At 35.7% G+C, this 24,375-nt stretch overlaps 1 protein-coding gene across 3 annotated transcripts in view; it reads right to left on the minus strand.

Moving 5' to 3' along the window:
- Nucleotides 1-12,009: 12,009 nt before the first annotated feature.
- Nucleotides 12,010-24,375, minus strand: part of LOC135200251 (transforming growth factor-beta-induced protein ig-h3-like) — a 96,087-nt gene continuing 83,721 nt past the window's right edge. For all 3 annotated transcript variants that reach the window (XM_064228720.1, XM_064228719.1, XM_064228721.1), the window contains 2 exons: nucleotides 21,596-21,901; nucleotides 12,010-12,806 (listed from right to left, as the gene is read on the minus strand). In XM_064228720.1, the coding sequence (XP_064084790.1) occupies nucleotides 12,579-12,806; nucleotides 21,596-21,901 (534 nt within the window). In that variant the 3' untranslated portion in view covers nucleotides 12,010-12,578. The remainder of the gene's footprint in view (nucleotides 12,807-21,595; nucleotides 21,902-24,375) is intronic.

A 24,375-nucleotide genomic window follows, 5' to 3' on the forward strand; every position in this document is an offset into this window, starting at 1 on the left:
TTAACTATGAATGTTTGAACACTTAGGAGAAAAGGGGGTACTTACTTAAATATGATTTTGAGAGGAATGTGATAGTTAAACGTTTCATTTTGGGTCAGGCTTAAGTTTATTCCATTTTCATGTTAGCTAATTTTGGAAAATAAAAAGTATATTTTTGTAACAGCAAGAGTTTACATTAGCCTAGTTTGAAACTGATTTCCAGCCAACTCCAGAGATGGTATTCAACAGAAAAAAGGTAGGCTACGTTACCAGTTAGATATATATATATATATATATATATATATATATATATATATATATATGATATATATATATATATATATATATATTGTAAGTGTTTACATAATAAAAATATGGAATGTTAGTCCATATATATAAAAGTCTAAAACTAAAGAGGTCAACCAGATTGCTTGCAGGAATGTGATCAGACTAGAGACGCTAAAGATGACGTATACAATAAGTATGTAAGCTAAGATAACATGCCGTCACCTGTAGTCATTCAATTGTTTATAAACATTAGTCCAAGCTCCCTGCTTGAGACAACTACCCCGACCTATTATTCAAACGGCCTACGTGATCTGTAGCGTGTCTCATTCGATTGTGTGTTCGTATGAAACTATGTCATCTGATAGTATGTTCATATGTTCGAACTACTGTCTGTTCCTTCATAACTTGTAACGGAGATGGTAGACAAGCAGAACAGAGTTAGTGATCGTCATTAAAAGACCTGTACCTCTTTACCTAAGCTTTATCATGTAGAGGAATAGGATTAGCCATCATCATTGGCAGAAGCGATCAAGCTATCGTCATAGAAGACTTGTACGATCATATCTGATCTTCATCATGTAAAACTTCAGAAGAATATACTATTTTTATACCTTGTGTTTTCTACAAGAACCTCACCGAACCATGAGTTTAACACATCGTCGTTAATCTCGACCGACACCGTATCTCGTCGTTAATCTCGTTTTAATGCGGAACGCTCCGGCGGCTGTCGGAATCGACTACAAAAAGGGACATACTTCCGACAATTACGACCCGAAGGATATTCAACTCTACTTTGCTGGCGAAGGACTCGTGCTGGATGATCTATTCATCGCGAACGGAATCGTGTAGCTTAGGATGCAGAGAATAAGTATGAGCGCAAAATAGAACGTTGGACCCGCCCAGGCAAATTTTCCCCTTGTTTTAACCATTGGAAAAGGCCGTTTCAATTGGCTAAAGGTGGTTGTCTGGAACTGTGTAATGGACGAAAAGTGGTTCGAAAGCTAGTTAAATGTGAAGTAGTATAACCTCGGTCATGTATCCTATATATATAAATGATCATAAATAACAGAATCTAAATATATCTTTGCGTGTACGCAATAGGAATCTCTTATATAGATGATCATAAATAACAGAATCTAAATATATCTTTGCGTGTACGCAATAGGAATCTCTTATATAGATGATCATAAATAACAGAATCTAAATATATCTTTGCGTGTACGCAGTAGGAATCTATTTAAAGTGCACATATATTAATCATAATTATATGAATCCATATACATATGTATGAACAAATCAGGTAGCCTATAATCAATCAGTTACCTTTTACCTTAACAATATCCGCAGATATATAATAGTTAGCATAAAAAGCAACGAATCAATCAGCATAAACATTAATAATTTTATCATTTCATATATGAAATTTTTTATCAGTTAAAATATGATTTTTATCATGTTAATCTTCATTCTATGCAATTATCAGAGTACATTAGTATTTTCTGTAGCATAAGTATCTTAAAGAGATGAAGTGAAAAACTGTATCATTATATATCATGTGATCACTATTATTTACCAATATCATTGTTTTATATTTTATTACTTGAATCAATTCATGTACACCATGAATTTTTATTTACTTATATATATATATATTCACATAGTGTCTGTATCACACTCCTATAAGTCAAATGCAAGTCAAGTTTGAGTAATATTCAGTAGTTGGTTTTGGTAGCTGACCGAGCTAATGTAAGTGTTTACATAATAAAAATATGGAATGTTAGTCCATATATATAAAAGTCTAAAACTAAAGAGGTCAACCAGATTGCTTGCAGGAATGTGATCAGACTAGAGACGCTAAAGATGACGTATACAATAAGTATGTAAGCTAAGATAACATGCCGTCACCTGTAGTCATTCAATTGTTTATAAACATTAGTCCAAGCTCCCTGCTTGAGACAACTACCCCGACCTATTATTCAAACGGCCTACGTGATCTGTAGCGTGTCTCATTCGATTGTGTGTTCGTATGAAACTATGTCATCTGATAGTATGTTCATATGTTCGAACTACTGTCTGTTCCTTCATAACTTGTAACGGAGATGGTAGACAAGCAGAACAGAGTTAGTGATCGTCATTAGAAGACCTGTACCTCTTTACCTAAGCTTTATCATGTAGAGGAATAGGATTAGCCATCATCATTGGCAGAAGCGATCAAGCTATCGTCATAGAAGACTTGTACGATCATATCTGATCTTCATCATGTAAAACTTCAGAAGAATATACTATTTTTATACCTTGTGTTTTCTACAAGAACCTCACCGAACCATGAGTTTAACACATCGTCGTAAAGATAATACCGACTTCGTAAGTGATCTACAAAACCCCAGACACTCCATTGAAGATGGAAGTGCAATACCAACCGACTTAGCGTATAGATTATCGCTAGTCTAACATTACCTCATAGGGCGCCTTATCATACAAGGCACAGCCCTAATATATATATATAGACAAACTGCAATGTAAGTAACGGAAGTGAAGCTAAATGCGACAAAGAAAAATACAAAAAGTTTCATGACTTTTTTTAATAGTTTCATAAACTGCTTAATTGAAATCAAATATTTCTTGAAAGAATAACGCAGTTATATTCTGCATACAAATATTATACAATATAATAAGGTTCCCTTTAATTTACTTAAAATGAGATAATACCCTGTAGAATGGAAGGAAAACAAAGTGATATAGTTAAATGTAATACATTTTGTTAAAGTTAGTTAATGTTCATTTGAAAAGGAACTGTAACCTACTGTGGTCTCAGGTTTTCAGGGGAGAGCAAGTGGGCCCCCTTGTCCCTACGTGCGGACGCCCATGTTACGGACTGAAGAAGCATTGACAACAGAGGAGAACATCTATTCATGAACAAACCTCTGTTCATGAGATGTTTCCGCAGACGACGAAAACAGGCAGTGGGGTATTCTCCCTAAAAGTGGACTGAGAATCCTAATCTGATTTGAGCCCCGATGAAGAATTCCTCACAGAAAACATGAGAAACCAATGCTTCTGTGAAGTCTTTCGGTATATGTGAACTGAGGACAAGTGGTGTGACAGAATGTTTGAATAATCCTGAACTAGTGACTAGAGTCCTAGACTATATACACAAATTCTTAAGTGATATTACTGTCTAGATGGGAGTATGTAGGTGTTGGCACACATACAGGAGGGAAGATTCAATTAATCTAACTGGCTCCTCTGCAGAGCGAGATCCTGTGCTGGCACAAGGCCACCTTAATCTGACTTCAGCAAAAGGGTACGAAAAATAATTATCAATCAAACCACTGAACATATAGATATAGCTCTTTCCTTCTCTCACGAATAATAACAAATAATTTGTGGAAAGGAAACAAAGAAAACTAAGAAATAGAATTGCATTTGGAAAAAAATTTTAATACAAAAATATAATTTTTTGACATGAATTATGGATTACAAAATACATTAGCGCTCTATCTAATTGTCAAGAGAATGTTTCATTTCATTCATCTTTGTTAAAGAAAAAAGAAATAACCGTTGCTACTGTCAAAAGACCAGAAAATTATCATTGCCGCTTTCATACTTCAATAATTGCTGGATCGTGGATGAGCTCCTCGAACAGGAAATCTTCACCAAAATCAGTTGCATTCCGTATTTACGAAGAAGGTCACCATCAATAAGAGAGAGAGAGAGAGAGAGAGCATTGAACGCTGTAGTACTACACACACAGAGTCACTCAGCTCCATTCAATACTACGCATGCGCACATTGCTGTGATTCCTGGATGCTGGGGGCGTTCCTTCCTCGTAGCTCTTTTGTTCCATCTCTTTCCACATTACCAGACCATCTCAAAATACTGACCCATTCTTTCGCCTAGAGTTCACCCTATTTCAATTGCTCTTACGTCCATATATATATATATATATATATATATATATATATATATATATATATATATATATATATATATATATATATATATATATATATATATATATATATATATATATGTAATAATTACATTATTATATAATTTACAAGATCTGTAAATATAAACCAATGACCTGGGGTCATGGCATTAGGAGGGTTCTACGTGACCAAAGCAGACCTAGATTACGCTATGCGCTGTCTGCAGTAGCCTGATCTAGCTCTAAGCTTTGTCAACATTTTTATGTTTATGATAACTTTGCACAACAACTTCCATGGGAAGCGGTTGACCTGTTAACCTACGCCGGAAACTTGTAACTTCCGAGCCGGCGAACTACGTATGTGTTTTTATATGAATTGCTGAGATAGCTAATGTTCCGCTATCGACGCGATGCTTTAGAATGGCAGTTCCACGCCAACGATCAAACATATCGGTCGTCCGACCGAGCTGCATCTCCTAGTATGGAGTTACAGAATAAAGTTGTTATCTTGTCAACTTGCCTGTTTGAATCATCTCCTCTAGTCAAAGAAGAACCTCTCTACTAAGATATCCAAGGGAGATGAGAGGAACCAAAAATTACTTACGAATGACAGTCGTAAGGAAAGAACAAAAAAGTCTATCGCCAAGCGATAAGACATAAGAAGTGGTGGCAGCGTATAAACGAAGAACATAATTAACAAGACCCATATCAGCCGACCGAAGGTCTACAAGAACTAACTTCCACCTTCAACATCAAACTAAACAGAGGAAACGGGATCTTCAATCAACGCAACAGTTTATGAAGACGCAACTATGTCCTTCATCGAGAGGAATACAAGCATTTAACACTGACGTTTGAGCAACTGTTGTCACTTATCTTCGAGAATCTACACCGGACGAGGGCAGCATCGAACATCAACGGAAAGAAGAAAACAAACACAGGGAACATCACCCGATCTAGCAAGGACGGAGGCTGTGACGTCATCAATCTTGGACTTCCCCGCGCATCGTGCACCGAGAGAAGGCCGTGACGTCATCACGACTTCCGACGCGAGACGTGGACAGGAACTGAGACGTCATCCCATGTCAACAATCCTTCGCAATATAATCTGGAGCTAAGTACCATTTTTATCTATTCAGGTCTTTTCCTCAGTGAAGTGTTGTTCATCAAGAGTCGATCGTCCAGTATTCTGGGGGTGAGTTGTTCGCCATATTAATCTTCCTTCATTACAGAACCAATCTTCAACTACGAGGTTCTCGCCCGCAGATCAATTTTTTTTTTCTTTTCTAGTTGTCATTAACCATTTCTTGCAGGAATTCTCCGTATAATATTTTATCATATTATCTGTATTTTTGTATCTTTTGGGGGATTTTCCTATTATTATAACACACTTATACAGCACATTGCTTATGCGTTTACGTAGTGGTCGAGTGTACTCTTGTAGATATTTTGATAGGATTGCAAGGAATAGAAGTGATAAGAAAAAAGTGAAAGCCGAAATGGCAACTACTCCGGCTGGCAACCCCAACGTGGTGACTCTCGTTAGCGCGAGGTCAGCGATTGTCCCTTTTCAAGGTCGGGTCAATGGGTTCCTGCCTCAAAATGTTGAGGCATGGATCTCATCTGTAGACGCTCATTTAAATGCAAAAGCATCACAGACCCAGCAGTACAATTACAGGAGGCCAAGAGCTTCGTTGACTTTGCGAAAGGCGACGCAAGTGCGTATCTAAGGGGGGTTTCTTTCCAAGAAGCGCTTACATGGGACGAGTTCAAAATTAGATTACGTGCCGTGTATGGGGGTGAAGAGGCTTTAGATGTAGTATTGGCATTGAGAAATATCCTTAACCAAGCCTCCATGACTCAGCTCAATGTTGTCGAGCGGGCGGCGCTAATTGCCGACCGGCTAAATGAATATCAGGATAGTTTAAGTAACTCCGGGTGGGTTGCGGGTGCTAAAACAAAATCAAAGTGAAAGATTTTATCCGTTTGATCTACCTTACGTCTATCACTGTAATGTTGCCTGAAGCGTTAGTACGGTGTTTTGATAAAAAATTGCAGCCCGACAGTACGGAATTAGATGTGTATAAACAAATCAAAAAACACATGTCTAAATGTACCGACCTAGATCCTTCGCTCATTCAAGTTTTTGCAAAAAATGAGAACAAGCCACAACAAGTAAATGTGGTACATAATAATAATCAAGTTGCAGGGATGGTTTGTTATAACTGTAAACGACCAGGTCACATGATTTCAGACTGTCGGACGCGTTTTTGTTCAATACACAATAGTTCAACTCATTCATATAACCGTTGCTACTCGAGGAATCAACAGCAAAATGCTACAAACACGCAACCAGTTGCTAGTGCAAATAAAAAGAAGGGTCCTCAGTACTATAAGAAGAAACAACCAAACGGAAATTCTGCACAACAGCAGAAACAAACAAATCGTGCCTCAGGTACCTCTGTTCCTGGGCCGTCTAGCCAGAACTCGCAAGGGCAAGCGAATTTTCAGGGTGTGATAAACAAAACAAATACCACGTAGTTCACTCCAAGGGGGGAGAGGGCGATGTTGGGTCATCAATATCAACATCTTTTGTATCAAATAATCAGTTTAATCATTTATCAGATCATTGTGAGACAATTGATTTTCCTATGAAACACACGGCCGAATCAAAAAAATCTGTGCAGGTTCCCGTAGATTTGCAACAAATTCATGCAATTATTAGTCAAAACGAGTTGCGACCAACCTTACATGCAGTAAATTTGGACCATAAGTCATTCACTTTGTTCTTTGATTCTGGTAGTCCACGTAATATAATGGATTTAAGGACTCATCATTTACTCTTTTCAAATTTCCCTATAGAAAAGTCCGGAATAAGGCTCTCAGGCATTGGGAATAATGAATTAAATGTTGTGGGCGTAACTCATGTACAGTACAAGGTCGGTAAGCGCACGTTAGCCGATACCTTTGTCGTTGTACAAAACATTAATATGTATCCCGCAGTAATTATCGGATACCCGTCTATGGGCACTCAAAATATTATCTTAGCACCTGCAAAACACGGCGTGTATATCAAAGGGAAATTCTATAGGTCTTCTAATACCCTAAAATCTGTTTTAGATAATAAAGAGACAGACAGAGTTGTCACTTACATTACGGAACCAATCACCTGTCTCATGAACCAAGAAATAATACAGGCAACCCAACAGAACTCTCGCTCACCCGTAATATCAGCTTGCACGCAACTCTCGAGCCTAACGTAACTTCAAATATATTAGTGCGTGTAAAGAGAACCTTGCCAGGATCTGAAACATTAATCCTTTCCGAAACTCTGAAAACACACGGATTATCCGTCACACAAGCCGTTTATACAGTCGGCTCACAACAACAATGTAACATCGAAGTCTGTAATCATTTGAATACCACTTTAGTAATCCACAAAAATCAACATATCTTGGATGCCGAAGTTTATAAACATCGCCTTCTTACCGTAGCTGAGATAAATCACGCTCAATCAGTCGCGGATGAAACCCTTTTGCAATCTATAAAGAACAAAATCAATCAGGACATTCAAGAAGAAGAAATTCAGCAGAAATTTTTGAATCTGTTAACTAAATATCATGATGTTTTTTCCACTACGGATGGAACCTTAGGAAAAACGGATGTCATCGAGCATCAAATCAGGCTCAAGGACAAACAGAAAGTAATCTATGTACCTTCGTACCGACTTCCTATGAAATTTCAGAATGAGATAACAGAGGAAGTAGGTAAAATGTTAAAAGAAGGAGTCATTAGGAAATCAAACAGCCCTTATAATTTTCCGTTAATAGTAGTACCGAAAAAAGATCGAACTTGGCGGATATGCGTAGATTTTCGTCGTTTAAATGAAGAAACAATCCTGACAGATTCCCAGTACCATGTACCGATGATATCCTATCTTTACTAGGCCAGAATAAATATTTCACAAGCCTAGACTTACTAAAAGGATTTCATCAGATTCCGATGGAACCAGAGAGTATCCCATACACTGCCTTCAGCACAGCCAGGGGACATTATGAATTTTTGCGTATGCCTTTTGGTTTACGTTGTGCTCCTATAACTTTTACTCGTATGATAAACGTCGTGTTTGGAGACTTGTTGGGAGATATCTTACATGCCTACATGGATGACTTAGTAATCTTTTCCAACACATTAGAAGAACATTTACGTAAATTGGAGTTAGTGTTACAAAGGTTAAGGCAGCATAATTTAAGGGTAAAGATAAGTAAGTGTGAATTTTTTAAAACAGAACTAGTCTATCTAGGTTTCACGGTTTCTAGTGAAGGTCTTAAAGTCGTCCACGATAAGACATAAGATATATATTATATATATATATATACATACATACACACACACATATATATATAATATATATATATATATATATATATATATATATATATATATATATATATTATAGTATATATATATATATATATATATATATATATATATATATATGCTATGCAAGAGATGAATCATGAAAACTTAAACCTTATTCTCTTTATTCCTAACAGTCTCACTTCACTTCCAAGCACAAGTCGGAGCCCTAGGTCCACAATTTATTCCTCTGATCTTATCTATCTAACACTAAGGGCTCTCAGGTCTCACTGTGGCCCATTATTCCTTGAACCACCGTCTGCTACAAGCCTCAAGATTCGCTCTAATGACTTCTTTTCCCCTTCCCTTCACAGGAAGGCTCCTCCCTCCTCCATTCAGGCTCTCGGAAGGGGCGCTCCTCCCTCCACTCTCCTCTTCTCTTCACATTTCACTTCATATTTCGGCATTCGTCCATTTTTCTCTCGTCGTTTCCTGAACACGTTGGAAAAAACAGCCTCTCTCTCTCTCTCTCTCTCGCACATTAGGGGATTAACAACTAAGTCCTTAAGAGTGTATGTGGTTCTGTGTAACCACAATGCTACGCTTGATTGGACAATGTTGCGTATGTCTAATATATATATGTATATATATATATATATATATATATATATATATATATATATATAGTATATGTATATATATATGTATATATATATATATATATATATATATATATATATATATATATATATATATATAATATATATACACAAGTTGACCAACCCGGCACTACCCAGGAAAACTCTGTATGATAAATTCTCTCTCTCTCTCTCTCTCTCCAAGTCTCCCTCACTCTTTCCCTCTTTCTCCTCCCTAACATTCCATCGAATCTCTCTCTCTTTTTCCTTCTTTCCCGTTCCTAACACCCACTCTACTCTCTCTCTCTCACACTTCCTCTCCTCTCACTCTATCTCTCCAACTCTCCTTTCTATTCCCTAGCACACCCTCTACTCTCTCTCTCTCTCTCTCTCCCTCTCCCTTTCCTGTAAAGACAGTTGCTTCAATAACATTGTCCAGCATTTTTTACATTATATATTTCACCCTTTTTCACATCCCCCATTCCTACTGGGGCAGAATTTGGACTTAAAGGGCATTGGGGGTGTTACTATTCATCTCAGCGACCCTGAAAACGATGGATGAGACATTAATAGTTGTTGTTGTCTGTTATTTCTACATGCCTCCCCCTTCCTACCCCCAGCCGCTTTGGTGACAATGATGTCTTACCCAATCCCACACTATCATTTCCCAGATATTAAGTCACATGCATATGTTGCCAAAATGAGGTATAAGTTTGTAGTTTATTTTAGCTATGCACCGTAGGAGGCTAGTGCCATCAGTACACCTCATGAGGTACACTATAGGCATTACTTCAGGTTCTTTGCAGTGTGGCTTCAGCCCCTAGCTGCAATCCCCCTCTTTTCTTTTACTGTACCTCCTTTCATATTCGCTGTCTGCTTTCAAATCTTTTTACTATCAATTTCTGTTTTGCCGCTGAATGACCTAGTAGGTCCCAGTACTAGGCCTTTGGCCTAAATTCTATATTCAATTGAATTATTTGGTTACTAAATCTACAGGCAGAACCAGCCCCTTTCAGGAAAGCCCTTCCCACCACCATGCCCTTTGTTGCCCTCTGGTGCTAGCGATGTCTTACCCCCTCAGTGTTCTCTTCAAGATAGTAAGTCATATGTATATTACTACCAAGTTTGGTTGAAATTGCTCAATGCATTTCAGAGTTATGCTGGAACACACACACACACATATGCTACATATATATATATATATATATATATATATATATATATATATATATATATATATATTTATATATGTATATATATATATATATATATATATATTTATATGTGTATATATATATATATATATATATATATATATATATATATATATATATATATATATAGATATATATATATATATATATATATATATATATATATATCGAATTCCACAGAAAATGATAGTCAGAAATCGAAGCGCTTTCGTCTTTACTAAGACATTGTCAAGGAGCGAATGAAATACAATTGTAGAGAAAGGTCTCAGGTACACAACAAGATCAAGAATACCAGATGGTTAATTGTCAAAAGGGTAACAATTAAAAGAGATAATCCAGGATTATCGGATATCACACAGTCACAAACCTAAACAGATTGACCCTAACTGAAATTACAAAGTTTCTTTACAGTCCAAAACATGTAAAATCTGAATATATTAATTTTGTTGCTTATATTTATCTACAACTTTTTTCATTATGAAAGCATCAAGTTTAAATAAAGCAAGGGTATTTAAGTTTCATTGCAATATCATAAATAGTTTTAATTTCAGCGTCAATAAGCTGCGGGCTACAGACACTTAAAGCCCTTAGAAACATCCTTGGAAAAACAGAGAATTTAACATTTTGATGGTGATTGGAGTAGTAATGAACAAAAGAGGCAATGTTAGTTGATTTTCGAAAGACTGAAAAGGTGAAATTTCTATCATTTCTATGGACAGTTACATCAAGAAAATTCAAATTACAATTTCTTTCTTCCTCTACAGTAAATTTTATAGAAGGGACTAAATTATTGAGATTATTAAGGAATTCCTGGAGATTTTCGTGAACTGGCCAAATACAGAAGATATTTCACGAAAATCTCCAGGAATTCCTTAATAATCTCAATAATTTAGTCCCTTCTATAAAATTTACTGTAGAGGAAGAAAGAAATTGTAATTTGAATTTTCTTGATGTAACTGTCCATAGAAATGATAGAAATTTCACCTTTTCAGTCTTTCGAAAATCAACTAACATTGCCTCTTTTGTTCATTACTACTCCAATCACCATCAAAATGTTAAATTCTCTGTTTTTTCTGGGATGTTTCAAAGGGCTTTACGTGTCTGTAGCCCGCAGTTTATTGACGCTGAAATTAAAACTATTTATGATATTGCAATGAAACTTAAATACCCTTGCTTTATTTAAACTTGATGCTTTCAAAATGAAAAAAGTTGTAGATAAATATAAGCAACAAAATTAATATATTCAGTTTTTACATGTTTTGGACTGTAAAGAAACTTTGTAATTTCAGTTAGGGTCAATCTGTTTAGGTTTGTGACTGTGTGATATCCGATAATCCTGGATTATCTCTTTTAATTGTTACCCTTTTGACAATTAACCATCTGGTATTCTTGATCTTGTTGTGTACCTGAGACCTTTCTCTACAATTGTATTTCATTCGCTCCTTGACAATGTCTTAGTAAAGACGAAAGCGCTTCGATTTCTGACTACCATTTTCCTGTGGAATTCGCTTATTTATGAAGTCACGTTCATCTACTGTGATTTTTTAAGCATATATATATATATATATATATATATATATATATATATATATATTATATATATATATATATATCTCCAAAATTTTAAGCTTAGGAAACATCGGTTACTTTGAATTACAGGATTCAATATCCTCTCCATGACTTTATAAAAATTTACACGGCGAAAGTGGAAGACTATTGACAGTAGGTAGATACACTGTCAGTATTCTTTCACTTCCTCAGTGTAAATTCTTAGAAATTCGTCGAGACAGGATAGATGAAATCTAAGCATCTGAGTAAATTTTAGGCTTGATAGCTAACAACACTTGTTTGTTTGTGTAGAAATGAAATTCTGTTCCCGTCCGATATTGTACCTACAATTCTTGAGCAATAGACGATAGAAAAAACCGAAAAGAATCGATATAATCAGTTCCAATCCTTTTAAAACACACCTTTTGACTAAAAAGGATCTTGACTGAGATCTCGTTCCTAAACGAGCGTGTTTTCCGGCGTCTCATCATCTTCCGTCAGACTTTCTATCAAAATACAATCATCGCAACTTAGGGAAAAATATTTTATACAGGCTATTAGTGTCTTAAAAGGCGGCGCAAGACACGCTCGCACGAAAATTCGGTACAAAACAAAAGGCGGTCAGGGAAGGAGCAAGGTGTCGATGAAGAGGATGATGCCGTTGGTGCACAAGACGAAGTTCTTGCTGATGGAGGCATGTCGGAGAGACAGACGCCCTTCAGAGACCGTCAGGCGCAGCGGGTAGCGATGATGACTCGGTCGCTTTAGCCTTGGGCGCAAGACGGAGTGGGAGCCTTCCTCCAATGCCCGCGGCATCACGAAGTCGTCGAGGATATGGGCGCTCAGACTCTGCAAAGCATAGAAACCAGGGTAAGTGTCAACAAAGCTAAGAGTTCTCTGCTGGCTTACGCCTTTCTTTACTCTCGTAAACTTCCTACATTAAACAGACAGGAGAAAGGTCTGCCATTTCCTTCATGGTGGAAAGGGCACCCCGGCCCACCCAACTGCTCTCCCACACCCCTAGACTATAATCCACTTCAGATATTTGTCACAGTATGGTAGGCCACTGCCATTATTGAAAACTATTTTATAGTTGAAAATGATTCATTTGTGCAAATATGTTGACCCTCTTTGTCGCGAAAAAGGTAGGATCCCCTTTTTAGCGACAAACCTTCCACAACGTCAGGTTATTTAGGAAGAAGAACGTCAATGGGTTGGTAATGTGGCTACGTGAGTAACGAAAATAGCGAATGCAACTAAGAGTTTGCGGTGAACCAAATTGATCAGAGGAGAAAGGATGAATTAAACTAACAAAAAATTACCTTTCTGTAAATAATGAATCAACATTTATCCGATGAATTCAGTATAAGAAACAAAAGAATTGCCCAATGTGAAAACGCCGAAATTACAGCGAATCCTGGAGAATGCCTTGAAATTTAATTTAATTAATGAAACTTCAATCGACCCTTGATTGCAATATATTCTTATCATTTTCAATTCATAGTAATAACGTACTTGCGCAATAAACGAATCCGAGTTTTGGCGCCACCAAGGGCCAATATCGCCTCAGAGAGACATTCTTCCCCAGGGCGTGACTTAGTGAGGTATGGTGATTGCAACTCTCTCCTCTGATCGAGCTGGTTAATAGTTGTAAGATATGTGCTTGAATTAGATTTATCGTGGTGCATCCGTCTCGTATTTGAATTGCGTAGGTCATTATCACTTTAGATGTGTCAGTTATTATATTGGGGTCTTTTGCGAAGGAATTAATCATAGTATTTTCTGTTTTTGTGAAGATTTTTCCCTTCAGGGACTTACATTTTTGTCACCCAACCGCATGGCGGCTGAATCCTAGTTATAATAACTATTTAGTCTTATATATATATATCTCTTTGAACTTGTAAATCATTGTAATATGTGGGGATTGTTTTTTTTTTTAATAGTTTATTTTTGTAATAATATTGTGAAAATTGTCGGTATTGTCTGTTCAGCCCCATACTGTGTAGCTGGTGCTTAGCCCTTGACGATCTTGTCATCAACCCGCAACGTCTGGGCAACGAATCTGTGATAAAATGGCAACACTCTTCTCTCCACATAGACAGAACGTAAAGTTATCTCACAAAATCAAACACTGAAAGCGTAGCATGCACTGCAATGTCTATTTTGACAATTTTTAGCTTGGTTAAAAGTGCTGTTATCTTGGATAACTTAGTTATCCAACTAATTGAATAAATTAAGACGTAATAACAACCCGACTAGGAAATGAATCATAATAGTCTAGAACAGGGCCGTCCAAGTTGTTTAGTCTGAGGGCCACTCATGAAAAAACAAAAAGGCATGCGGGCCACCTGTGTGTGTGTGTGTGTGTGTATATATATATATATATATATATATATATATATATATATATATATATATATATATACATATATTATTACATATACATAGATATATACATATACCATATATATATATATATATATTTATATATATATATATACTTAGAAATTATCAATACGAAAATGACAAGGACTTATTTCAGAGGAATTCAAAGAAATATATTTTAAAGAGGGCAAACAAGAGTCTATTTAATTCAAGAATTCAAGCAAACGAAAATTTAGTGGAAATGCTGATAATAGCTTGATTTTATTATTTTAAAAAAATTCAGGGTGGAAATAAGTGAGAGCACTTCTTAATTCGGACTCAAGATTTACGTCACTAATTGAGATCATAATGTTGACTTTAATAACTTCATGAATGAAAATGTGCTCTCACAGAGCCAAGTTGAACCAAACATTGACAATAGTTTTGACATATAATCAGAAACGTGTGGGTAATCATGTGAGCAGGATATTTTGTGTCTAAAGGCGAATTTCACATCTTGGTGGGCATAATTAGTTTTCATTTCAATTAATTCTTCTTGAAGCATACAGCTGACAATTTACACACATCTCTATGACTATTTTTCTCTCGCGGGCCACTTTCAAAATCAAACGGGCCACTTTTGGCCCACGGGCATGGGGTTGGACTGCCCTGGTCTAGAAGCTGCACAGGTGGTGACTGTTGCACGGAGGTGCATACAGCAGTTCTCTTCGCAAATGTTTCTTTGATGTCTAGGAATGATTTTTGGCTCTGGTACGCGATTCTGATATGGGGAGATTTTTTCCAAGATAGTCGCCAAGACGGCCGGCGGACAGAAATCGGTTGTGTCCGAAAATTTGTCTATCACGTAATTGAGGGCTTCCTGAAAAAAATACAGTGTTTAGAATACAGTTTTACACCATATTGTTGCATTTCTAAATTCTTTAACGATACTATTTGGTGTGATGTTAGTAAAAATTATGCCAAAAATAATTTTTCCTGTGTTTTTGAAGGAAAATTCGTCTGTATCTCACAAACGAGTGCTTCTAGAAAAAATTACACGAGTTCAAAATTGTTCAAAATACATTATTACATTAAGCTTTGTCATTTCTAAACCCATTTACTTTTTGAATCCTCTCAATTTGAAATTATTTTTCTTGGTTTAGGCTCCTTTCACGCCACAAAAATAATCATAGGAGAACAGTGTCATTGCAGAAGCACTAATAGAATCCGAAGTATTCTGTCCAAAGGTGGTCGAGAAATTACTAAAAGGCAATCAATATTCAAGAGAAGTTCGAGGTATGGCTATGATTGCAGAAGTTATGCAACGAAAACAATTTTTAAGTTTTTACCAACACAGAATATGAAAAATATCAGTTACTTTTTACACAGCTTAAGGACCTTGAAGATTTCTGTGTAGAAAAGAAGTATTACAGTGCAAGAAAAGGTGCACCATCTTTTGCAATATTTTACATATAGACTTAATGATGTTTCTGAGGAAAGGAGCAGAGAAGTCAAAAGTCTTTTGTTATTGGAGCAGTTTTTTTATATGAACTCGTGCCAACGCCGAGAGATATCATAAGAACCGAACCGACAGGGAAGGAATCTGGAGGTTCCATACACCTGCTTTTCAGAGAGCACTGCCATTATTCTTTTATTATGGAAAGGTAAATTTTGCAAGATGGGGCTCTGTTTACTATGGAGATTGCTTGAAACTTGAAGAAAAACATTCCAGTGTCGTTCATTCTTTTGTGAGAGGGCGTTTTATAGTTCAACACGGAAAGAGGAATTTAAGCAGCGTAGGCATGGATGGATCAAGGTTTATTGATGTGCTATCACAGCAAAAGGATGAATATGCAAGATCAACCCATCCAGAGTCCTCCATTCACACTTGCTTAGTCTTTGATTTTATGCTCCGTGCCCAACGTACGATTGCTGCAGCTGCTACAAAATCTTTGAAAACCTTTGATGAATTTGCAGAAATTACTGTTAATAGAACTGTCATTGTCAGAGAATGCAGACAGAATTGACGTAGTATTTGACATGTATTATGAGAACAGTATTAATTACAGCTGAAAAAATAAAAGACTCAGACGTATGAAAACAGATCCTGCCGATATGACTATTTCGAGCCTGAAGACATGGGTACCTTTGGGCATCAATCGGTAATAAAAATCGGCTTCAGAAATTCTTCAAAGTCTACACTATTTAGCATAAAGACAGATTGCATACTATAACTTTGTATTTGAGTGATGTGGTTGAGGGAAAAACAATCAAATAACAGGATGGCCAAGTAACTAAAGTGCCTCAGTAAGTTCTGCCCTTGAGGAAGCAGATAGAAGACTGTTCATTCATGTTAATCCTGCAGTTATGGCTACCCCTGTAGAAAATCTCCTAATAGCATCATCGGATACATATGTCTTTGTGTGTGCTGGTCACTATTATCAAAGAGTTTTCAAAGGAAATGGCTTAAAAAAGACTTTGGACCCTCTCTGGAAAAGGACAAACAACAAGATACATTCCACTGCATGATATATGTGAAATAGCCGAAAAGCAAACTATTGAAATCCTACCAGCCATTCATTCACTTAGCGGCTGTGACACCGAGGGCCGTATTTTCAAACTGGCATCTTCGACGAAGAAGCTGTTCTCGGCTAAAATGGTATTATTGTGCCGCAAAGCAGGTCTTCATGGCGAAGACGGAAGTGATCGGAAGGTGAAAATTATTTTTTTGTAAAATTAAAAGGGAAAATTAAAAGAGAACCGCATAACTAATGTAAGTATTGGAACGTATAACACATGTCAAATATTTTAGTAGTCTATTTTTTTTAGTACTTAAATGCAAATGGTCTTATTTGCATTCTTGTAAAAGACTGTCTTTGTACTTAGAAGACCTCACGTTCCCAAGTTCCTGGCTGTCGGGTGGTTATGAACTTCAGAGCTGTAAAAGAATTGTCTTTCACCTCCTCTTGGATTATATCATAATCAGCACAACATATTTTAGTTCGGCAAAACAACCACTGCAAAATAAATGAAGATGAAAAGAACCACAGATTAACAAACTTTGCGAAACTATTTCCAACCAATCAGCTTCAAGGAATGGTCGTGACGTAATCAGTTGGCGGGCTTAGTTGTAAAGGCAGCTAGACTCTGCTGTAGTAATTGTATTAATGCACAAAACAATTGTGTAAGTGTATATATATATATATATATATATATATATATATATATATATATATATATATACAAGAAAACTAATTAATGCAATTGAAATTCAAAAGTGTTAGGTATTACCAAAAATTTGGAAATCAATTCACAAGTGCAAAACAGCAATAAAACTTGAAAAGAATTATAAGTAAATGCAAAGTAATTCACAAGTGGTAAACTTAATTAAATATGCAATGATTGATTAATGAAAACAATTAGTTAATCAAACTGTAAATGTAGAATGAAACAGAAAAATATGGAAAATAGGAAAATTGCAAAAAAACACTAAAAAAAGCAATAATAACACAGAATATAAACAAAACACACTTCAATAAGAAAGATGGATAAATGCACAAAAAAATCACCTCAAAAAGAAATAAACATAGAACATAAAAATTTGCAATGTGTAAAAAATGAAATAGTTTCACCAAAACCACCATTCTACTTCTATACCACTTTATGCTTATAATATATATATATATATATATATATATATATATATATATATATATATATATATATATATATACCACTTTATGCTTATATATATATATATATATATATATATATAGTATATACTATATATATATATATATATATATATATATATGCATATATATATATATATATATATTGCATATATATATATATATATATATATATATATATATAGCATATATATATATATATATATATATAATATATATATATATATATTATGCATATATATATATATATATATATATATATGCAATATATATATATCTGATATATATGCTTATATATATATATGCTTATATATATATATATATATATATATATATATATAATATATATATGCATGTGGTAGGTGTCGTATGCGTGCACAGATGACACTGTTAACTCCCGAAACCCTTCCAGCAGCTTTCCATTGCCGTCTTCTTATTGTCATCCGCTCGATGTCTTTGTACGTAGCAATGAGCCTATTGAGATATTTCTCCAGCATCGTGTCTCTCTCTTTTGCCAAGCTTTTACGGTAGCATCCTTACAACCGAGTCGATTCGCATGGGTCATCAATTCTCGAAGTGTCACTTTATAACAGACTCCCCGTGGTGCTGACGGAGACGTTCTACCTGTTCCATTTACCAGGTGTATGTATGTACAATGGTAAACGCTAACCATTAATGCTCATCCCATTGTCATCTTATTGTCACCCACTCAATGTCTTTGTATGTAGCAGCCAGCCTCTTGAAGTATTCGTGCCCCGCCCTTTTTCCCAAGCTTTTACGCAAGCATCCTTACACTTGAGACGGCTCGCGTGGATCATAAATTCTCGAAGTATCACTTTATAAGAGACCCACCATGGTGCTAACGAAGACTTTTTACCCTTTCCAATTACCAGGTGTAATGGTGTACAATGGTAAACGCTAACCTTCAATACATACACCTGGTAAATGGAAAGGGGTAAAAAGTCTCCGTTAGCACCACAGGGGGTCTTTTATGAAGAGAGAATTTATGACCCACGCGAATCGTCTCAGGTGTATATATATATATATTTATTTATATATTATATATATATCTATATATATATATATATATATATATATATATATATTATATATTATATAATATATATATTTCTCTCGTGTTTGGTTTATTATCCTTAGAAGTTCCTAACATCACTAGACTATGCAATGTTTCTACCAAATGGTAAAAATATACTTCTTGTCTAGCGATGGTAAGGATCATCGCCTCCCTCCATCGGTCCCTCCCTCCCCCATGGGGGGAACCCCCCCCCCCATCTATTCTAAAACGATGGTATTTACAACCCGATGTTCGATGAGTGGTAATTTTTGTACTACTAATACTTAGACTTTCAAAGTTGTCGATGGAGTGATGCCCTTTAATTAATTTAATTACATATAAGATTACCTCACACCTGTTTTAATGAATTCAGTCTGATTTCCTGCAATATTGATAAGTTGTTTAAGGGAGCACTGTTGCCTCTATGTAGAGTATTCAGTCGTATTTTATCTGTGATGAAGGTTCAGGTGTCTGGCTGTTGTGAGGTAATTATCTTATGATTGGTAAGTGTAGTAACCAGATACTTGGCACTTCGTCACTATATATATATATATATATATATATATATATATATATATATATATATATATATATATGTATGTATGTATGTATGCATGTATATGTAACCTAATTAGACAAATATGAGATGGAAAATATTCCATCCTACCACACTGAGTTCTTTATACGTCACTATCATTTCTGCATTTACTTGAAATTTCACAAAAATAAAAGGTAAGCACAGTCTTGAGACCTCTCGCAAGAGTTGCATGATTCCTATGACTTGACTCGTAGTGTCACAGCCGCTAAGTGAATGAATGGCAGGTAAGATTTCAGTAATTTGCTTTTCTACTATTTCACGTATGTCATGCAGTGGAATGTATCTCGTTGTTTGTCCTTTTCCAGAAAGGGTTCAAAGTCTTTTTAAGCCTTTTCCTTTGAAAACTGTGATAATAATGACCAGCACACACAAAAGCATCTGTGTCCGATTATGCTATTAGTAAATTTTCTACACGATTTCTGCATGAATATATATAGACATACATACTACATACATATATGTATAATCTATATTATGTCTATATATTAATATATATATCATATATATATATATATATATATATATATATATATATATATGTATATATTATATATATATATATATATATATATATATATATATATATATATATATATATATATACTATGATATTATATATATATATTATATATAGTATATTATATTATATATATTATATTATATATTACTTGTACAGCACACATCATTACATGCAATGTATAATCTTGCAATGAATACTTTTCATATACTTTGCATAAGCTGTTTATCTTTTTCTGGTTTTTTAGGTTTTTTACTTGTATGTCATATCAAATTGTTTATAATAACACTAGCAAGTCTATTATTTCTTTGTTAATTTCTATCTTTGTTCTTATCAAAATGCATTACGTTAAATTGAGATAACTCGTATTTTTTGCTATTTAACCTAAGATTGGTTGCAATTAAGAGTTTTTCTCATACAAGATTGTCTTCATCAAGTTTAGATGTGTATTCTAAACAATTTTGAACTCTTGTAATGTTTTCCTAGAAACACTCATTTTCGAGTTACAGACAAATTTATACTGCAAAACAGAAAAAAAAAAAAAAATTATTTGGCATACACTATACCATATTGCAAAAATGATTATGAATAAATGCATCTAAATGCCATAATAGTGTAAAAATGCTTTTTGAACAATTTTGAACTCGTGTAATTTTTTTTAAGGAAGCCTTCAAGTACGAGATATAGAAAAATTTTCGGACACAACCGATTTCGGTCCGGCGGCCATCTTGGCGGCCATTTTGAAAAAATCTCCCCATATCAGAATCAAATACCCAAGCTAAAAATCGTTCCTAGACATCGAAGAAATATTTTGTAAAGAGAACTGCTGTATGCACCTCCGTGCAACAGGTTTGAATTAGGATTTTTTTTTTCTCGCTTTTGTTTTCTTTGTCAGTAAAAACTTTCGCGCTAATTTGAACCCGAACGAGTTGTGGAAAGTAATAAATTTCGCCGTAACATTTTACACGAGGAACATAAAAGTACAATAGGTGACATTAGCTTATAAGAGACGATACACATAAAGAGATAAAATCTTATGAACTGCAAATGCTAACAGGTCTTTGGATAGTGAAAGCTTCAATATCTCCATTAAACTGATACGAAATATAAGCTCATTCATAAGAAAATGGCAATATGGTTTTAACAGACTACTTAAAATAGTTATAAGGCTAACGATGTACCCCAGTCAATAATTACCATGCCAACTTATAAAATGACACATGAAGTTATTTGATGAAGAACTAACTCAGGAAAACCCTTGCAAACCTTCCAAAGAGGTTTGTGCACTTCGCCCTGACAGCCTCTAGGAGAGAGAGAGACCACAGCCCTATTCTTGCATAGCCTACAGATAAAACTCCAGTACCCAGACCTACGCCTCTCTAAACCACATACCCTGTTGAGAAGCTTCTCGTCATTGATTATCCTGTAGTAAGTGAAGAGATCTGATGCCCAGCGGTCCATGTCGTCATCCGGGACGGCGAAGAGCGTGAAGGGTCCCTTCTCCAGGCTCAGCTCCCGCCATAGAGCAATGCCGGACTGCGTCACGAGAGACGTGAATCGCCGCAGATTCGGGTCTCTAGACAGAACCCTGGCGATGGAGGACACGGGCGGGTGGAGTACTCTGTCGACCACATGGACATAACCGTTGAAGGCTACGTGGTCGCTACTGGTCACGACCCCGTCCTCTGCGCTCATCACCTGTGGCAAGTACCCATAGATATAGAGAGGAGAGATTAGATAGATAGATAGATAGATAGATAGATAGATATTTTTATTGACCACAATACAAAATAATATGAATTTTACAAAAGAGTATTTGGTCCAAATTACAAAATTAAGTACAGTAGATTTTGTACAATCTCTTATACAAACTAAATGAATTTCTATTACACATATATTGTACTAAAACAAAACCAATTTAACCATACGCCTTCAACAAGTTCCTGTAATTACATTTTACACATTATAATAACGTGTTACATTCAATACAAGGAAAGAAGCTTATGTACAATTTTACATACTACATCATAATCGGTTCTGGTTACTAGCAAGTCTAAATCTGTGGTAACGTTATACGTCTGCCTGATCTGTAACGAAAGTGGACAATTTTCTATGACATGAGTCTCTGTCTGGACCTCACCGCACGAACACAACCTCTCATCCATCGGCAGACGGCCCCTACCTCTTCTGTTCCACCGACCTGTCTCAACTGCCAATGAATGAGCACTCAACCGCATTCTTGTCCATGATACACGTTCTATTTCATTAAGTCTTAATTGGTTTGTATAAATGTCATGAACGACTAAATCTGGGTTAACAGTTTTATAGAACACAATCCTATTGGAATTGGAGTTTCTGACCTTTAATTGCAGTTCACATTTTCCTTCCTCAATATCATCAGTATTATCAGAGATAAGGTTTCGTATATACCTCGAAACAGAGTCATTATAGTTCATCAATATTCGCATGGCGTGAAATAAAGGGTCATCATCCATATTATTCCTTGCAAGCCACATCTTTTTGAAGAATCTTCTTTGCCTCGATTTGATTAATGCCCTCATCGGCGGAAGTCCCAGTTCTACCATACATACGTCATTATTAGTAGTTTTTCTGACCCCCAAAAGTTGTTTGATACACCATTTATATTGCTTTTCGATGGGTTTAATATCACCATTTAGCCATGACTCACATGAATATAATATAGTTGACATAATAGCAGCATCAAAAATTTTCTTCTTAACTAAAAATGGCACATCATTGTTTCTACTTATAAATGAAATAAATTTCAGAGTATGACACATTTTACTGATTGCATGCTGCTTGCTTGATAGCTGTTGTGGGAGAACCATCATCCGTAAAAGGACTGCCTAGATAAATGTACTGATTACAGTAACTAATCACATCAGAATTACATATTATGGGTTCCTTGTCTTCCCTAGTACCATTAATCACCATAAATTTAGTTTTACTGTCATTAATAATCATCCCATAGGAATTACAAAATTCATACAAAATCCTTATTTTATGTTTTCCATACCATCCTTTGTAGTGGATAGGAGGACAGTGTCATCCATCATGACCATAATATGCAACCAAGCAAGAAAACCATCCAAAGGGCAATTACGTTTTATCATTTGTATCATGTCATTTACATATAAAACAAATAAAATACATGAGGTAGGTGAGCCTTGGCGCACACCAACAGTAGCAGCAAGGAGAGAGGTACCAATCACACTATTTGTGCAACGATATACAGCCACCAATGCTAAAAGCATAGTCATCCCACATCCCATTCGTTTTAGCACAGAAAATAACTTATGTCTAGGTACACAATCATAAGCTCTTCTAAAATCAACAAAGGTTACAAAAAGCTTCAATTTCTTCCTCCTAGCTACGTCCACCAATAGCCTCAGAGTTACTATTTGCTCTACACATCCCCTCCCCGCTTGACTTCCTGCTTGCTCTCTACACGGCTTAAACCACTGACTAAGACGAGCACATAAGACCATTTCGTAAATCTTAGCTATACTATTAATTACATTAATGCCTCTGTAATTACCCGGAGAAGCCCTACTTCCTCGTTTGAATATTGTATGCATCTTTGCTGCTATCCAACTTAATGGGTAAGAACTAGACAAAAACAGATTATTAAATAATGTAGCAATTAGCATGATCCACTCAAACGGTAACATTTTGAACAAACCTGGGGGTAGACCGTCAGGTCCACTGGCTTTATTGGGCTTTAACCTTTTTACCTGAGTCTGTACCTCAGCTGGAGTAATTGGATCGTCCAATACAGGTATAGTTACATCTGAATGAAAATCGTCTATATTAAGACTGTCTACATTAGGAGGGTTAAATATTTGCTCAAAATATTCTTTGAATTGCTCATCACTCGGCTTAGAGTCTGAATTACTTGGGTCCTCTATAATTTGACCTTTCCAATCAATTGCACCCCAGATCCGAGCCTGGTCATTTTCCTCCAACAATCTATCCCATCTACTCTGGCCATTATTTATTAAAATTTCTTCAGGATTCTCATGAGATACACTAGTGGAGGCACAATCATATAGAGTGTTGCTAAGGCGTAAGGCTGACAAATCTATATCCTCATCTCTGTCTAGCTCTACTCTGTGGCCACTAAGCTTAGTCAGAAACACATCACCGTCTAT

This window comes from Macrobrachium nipponense, chromosome 26, assembly GCF_015104395.2.
Source record: "Macrobrachium nipponense isolate FS-2020 chromosome 26, ASM1510439v2, whole genome shotgun sequence".
Taxonomy (NCBI): domain Eukaryota; kingdom Metazoa; phylum Arthropoda; class Malacostraca; order Decapoda; family Palaemonidae; genus Macrobrachium; species Macrobrachium nipponense.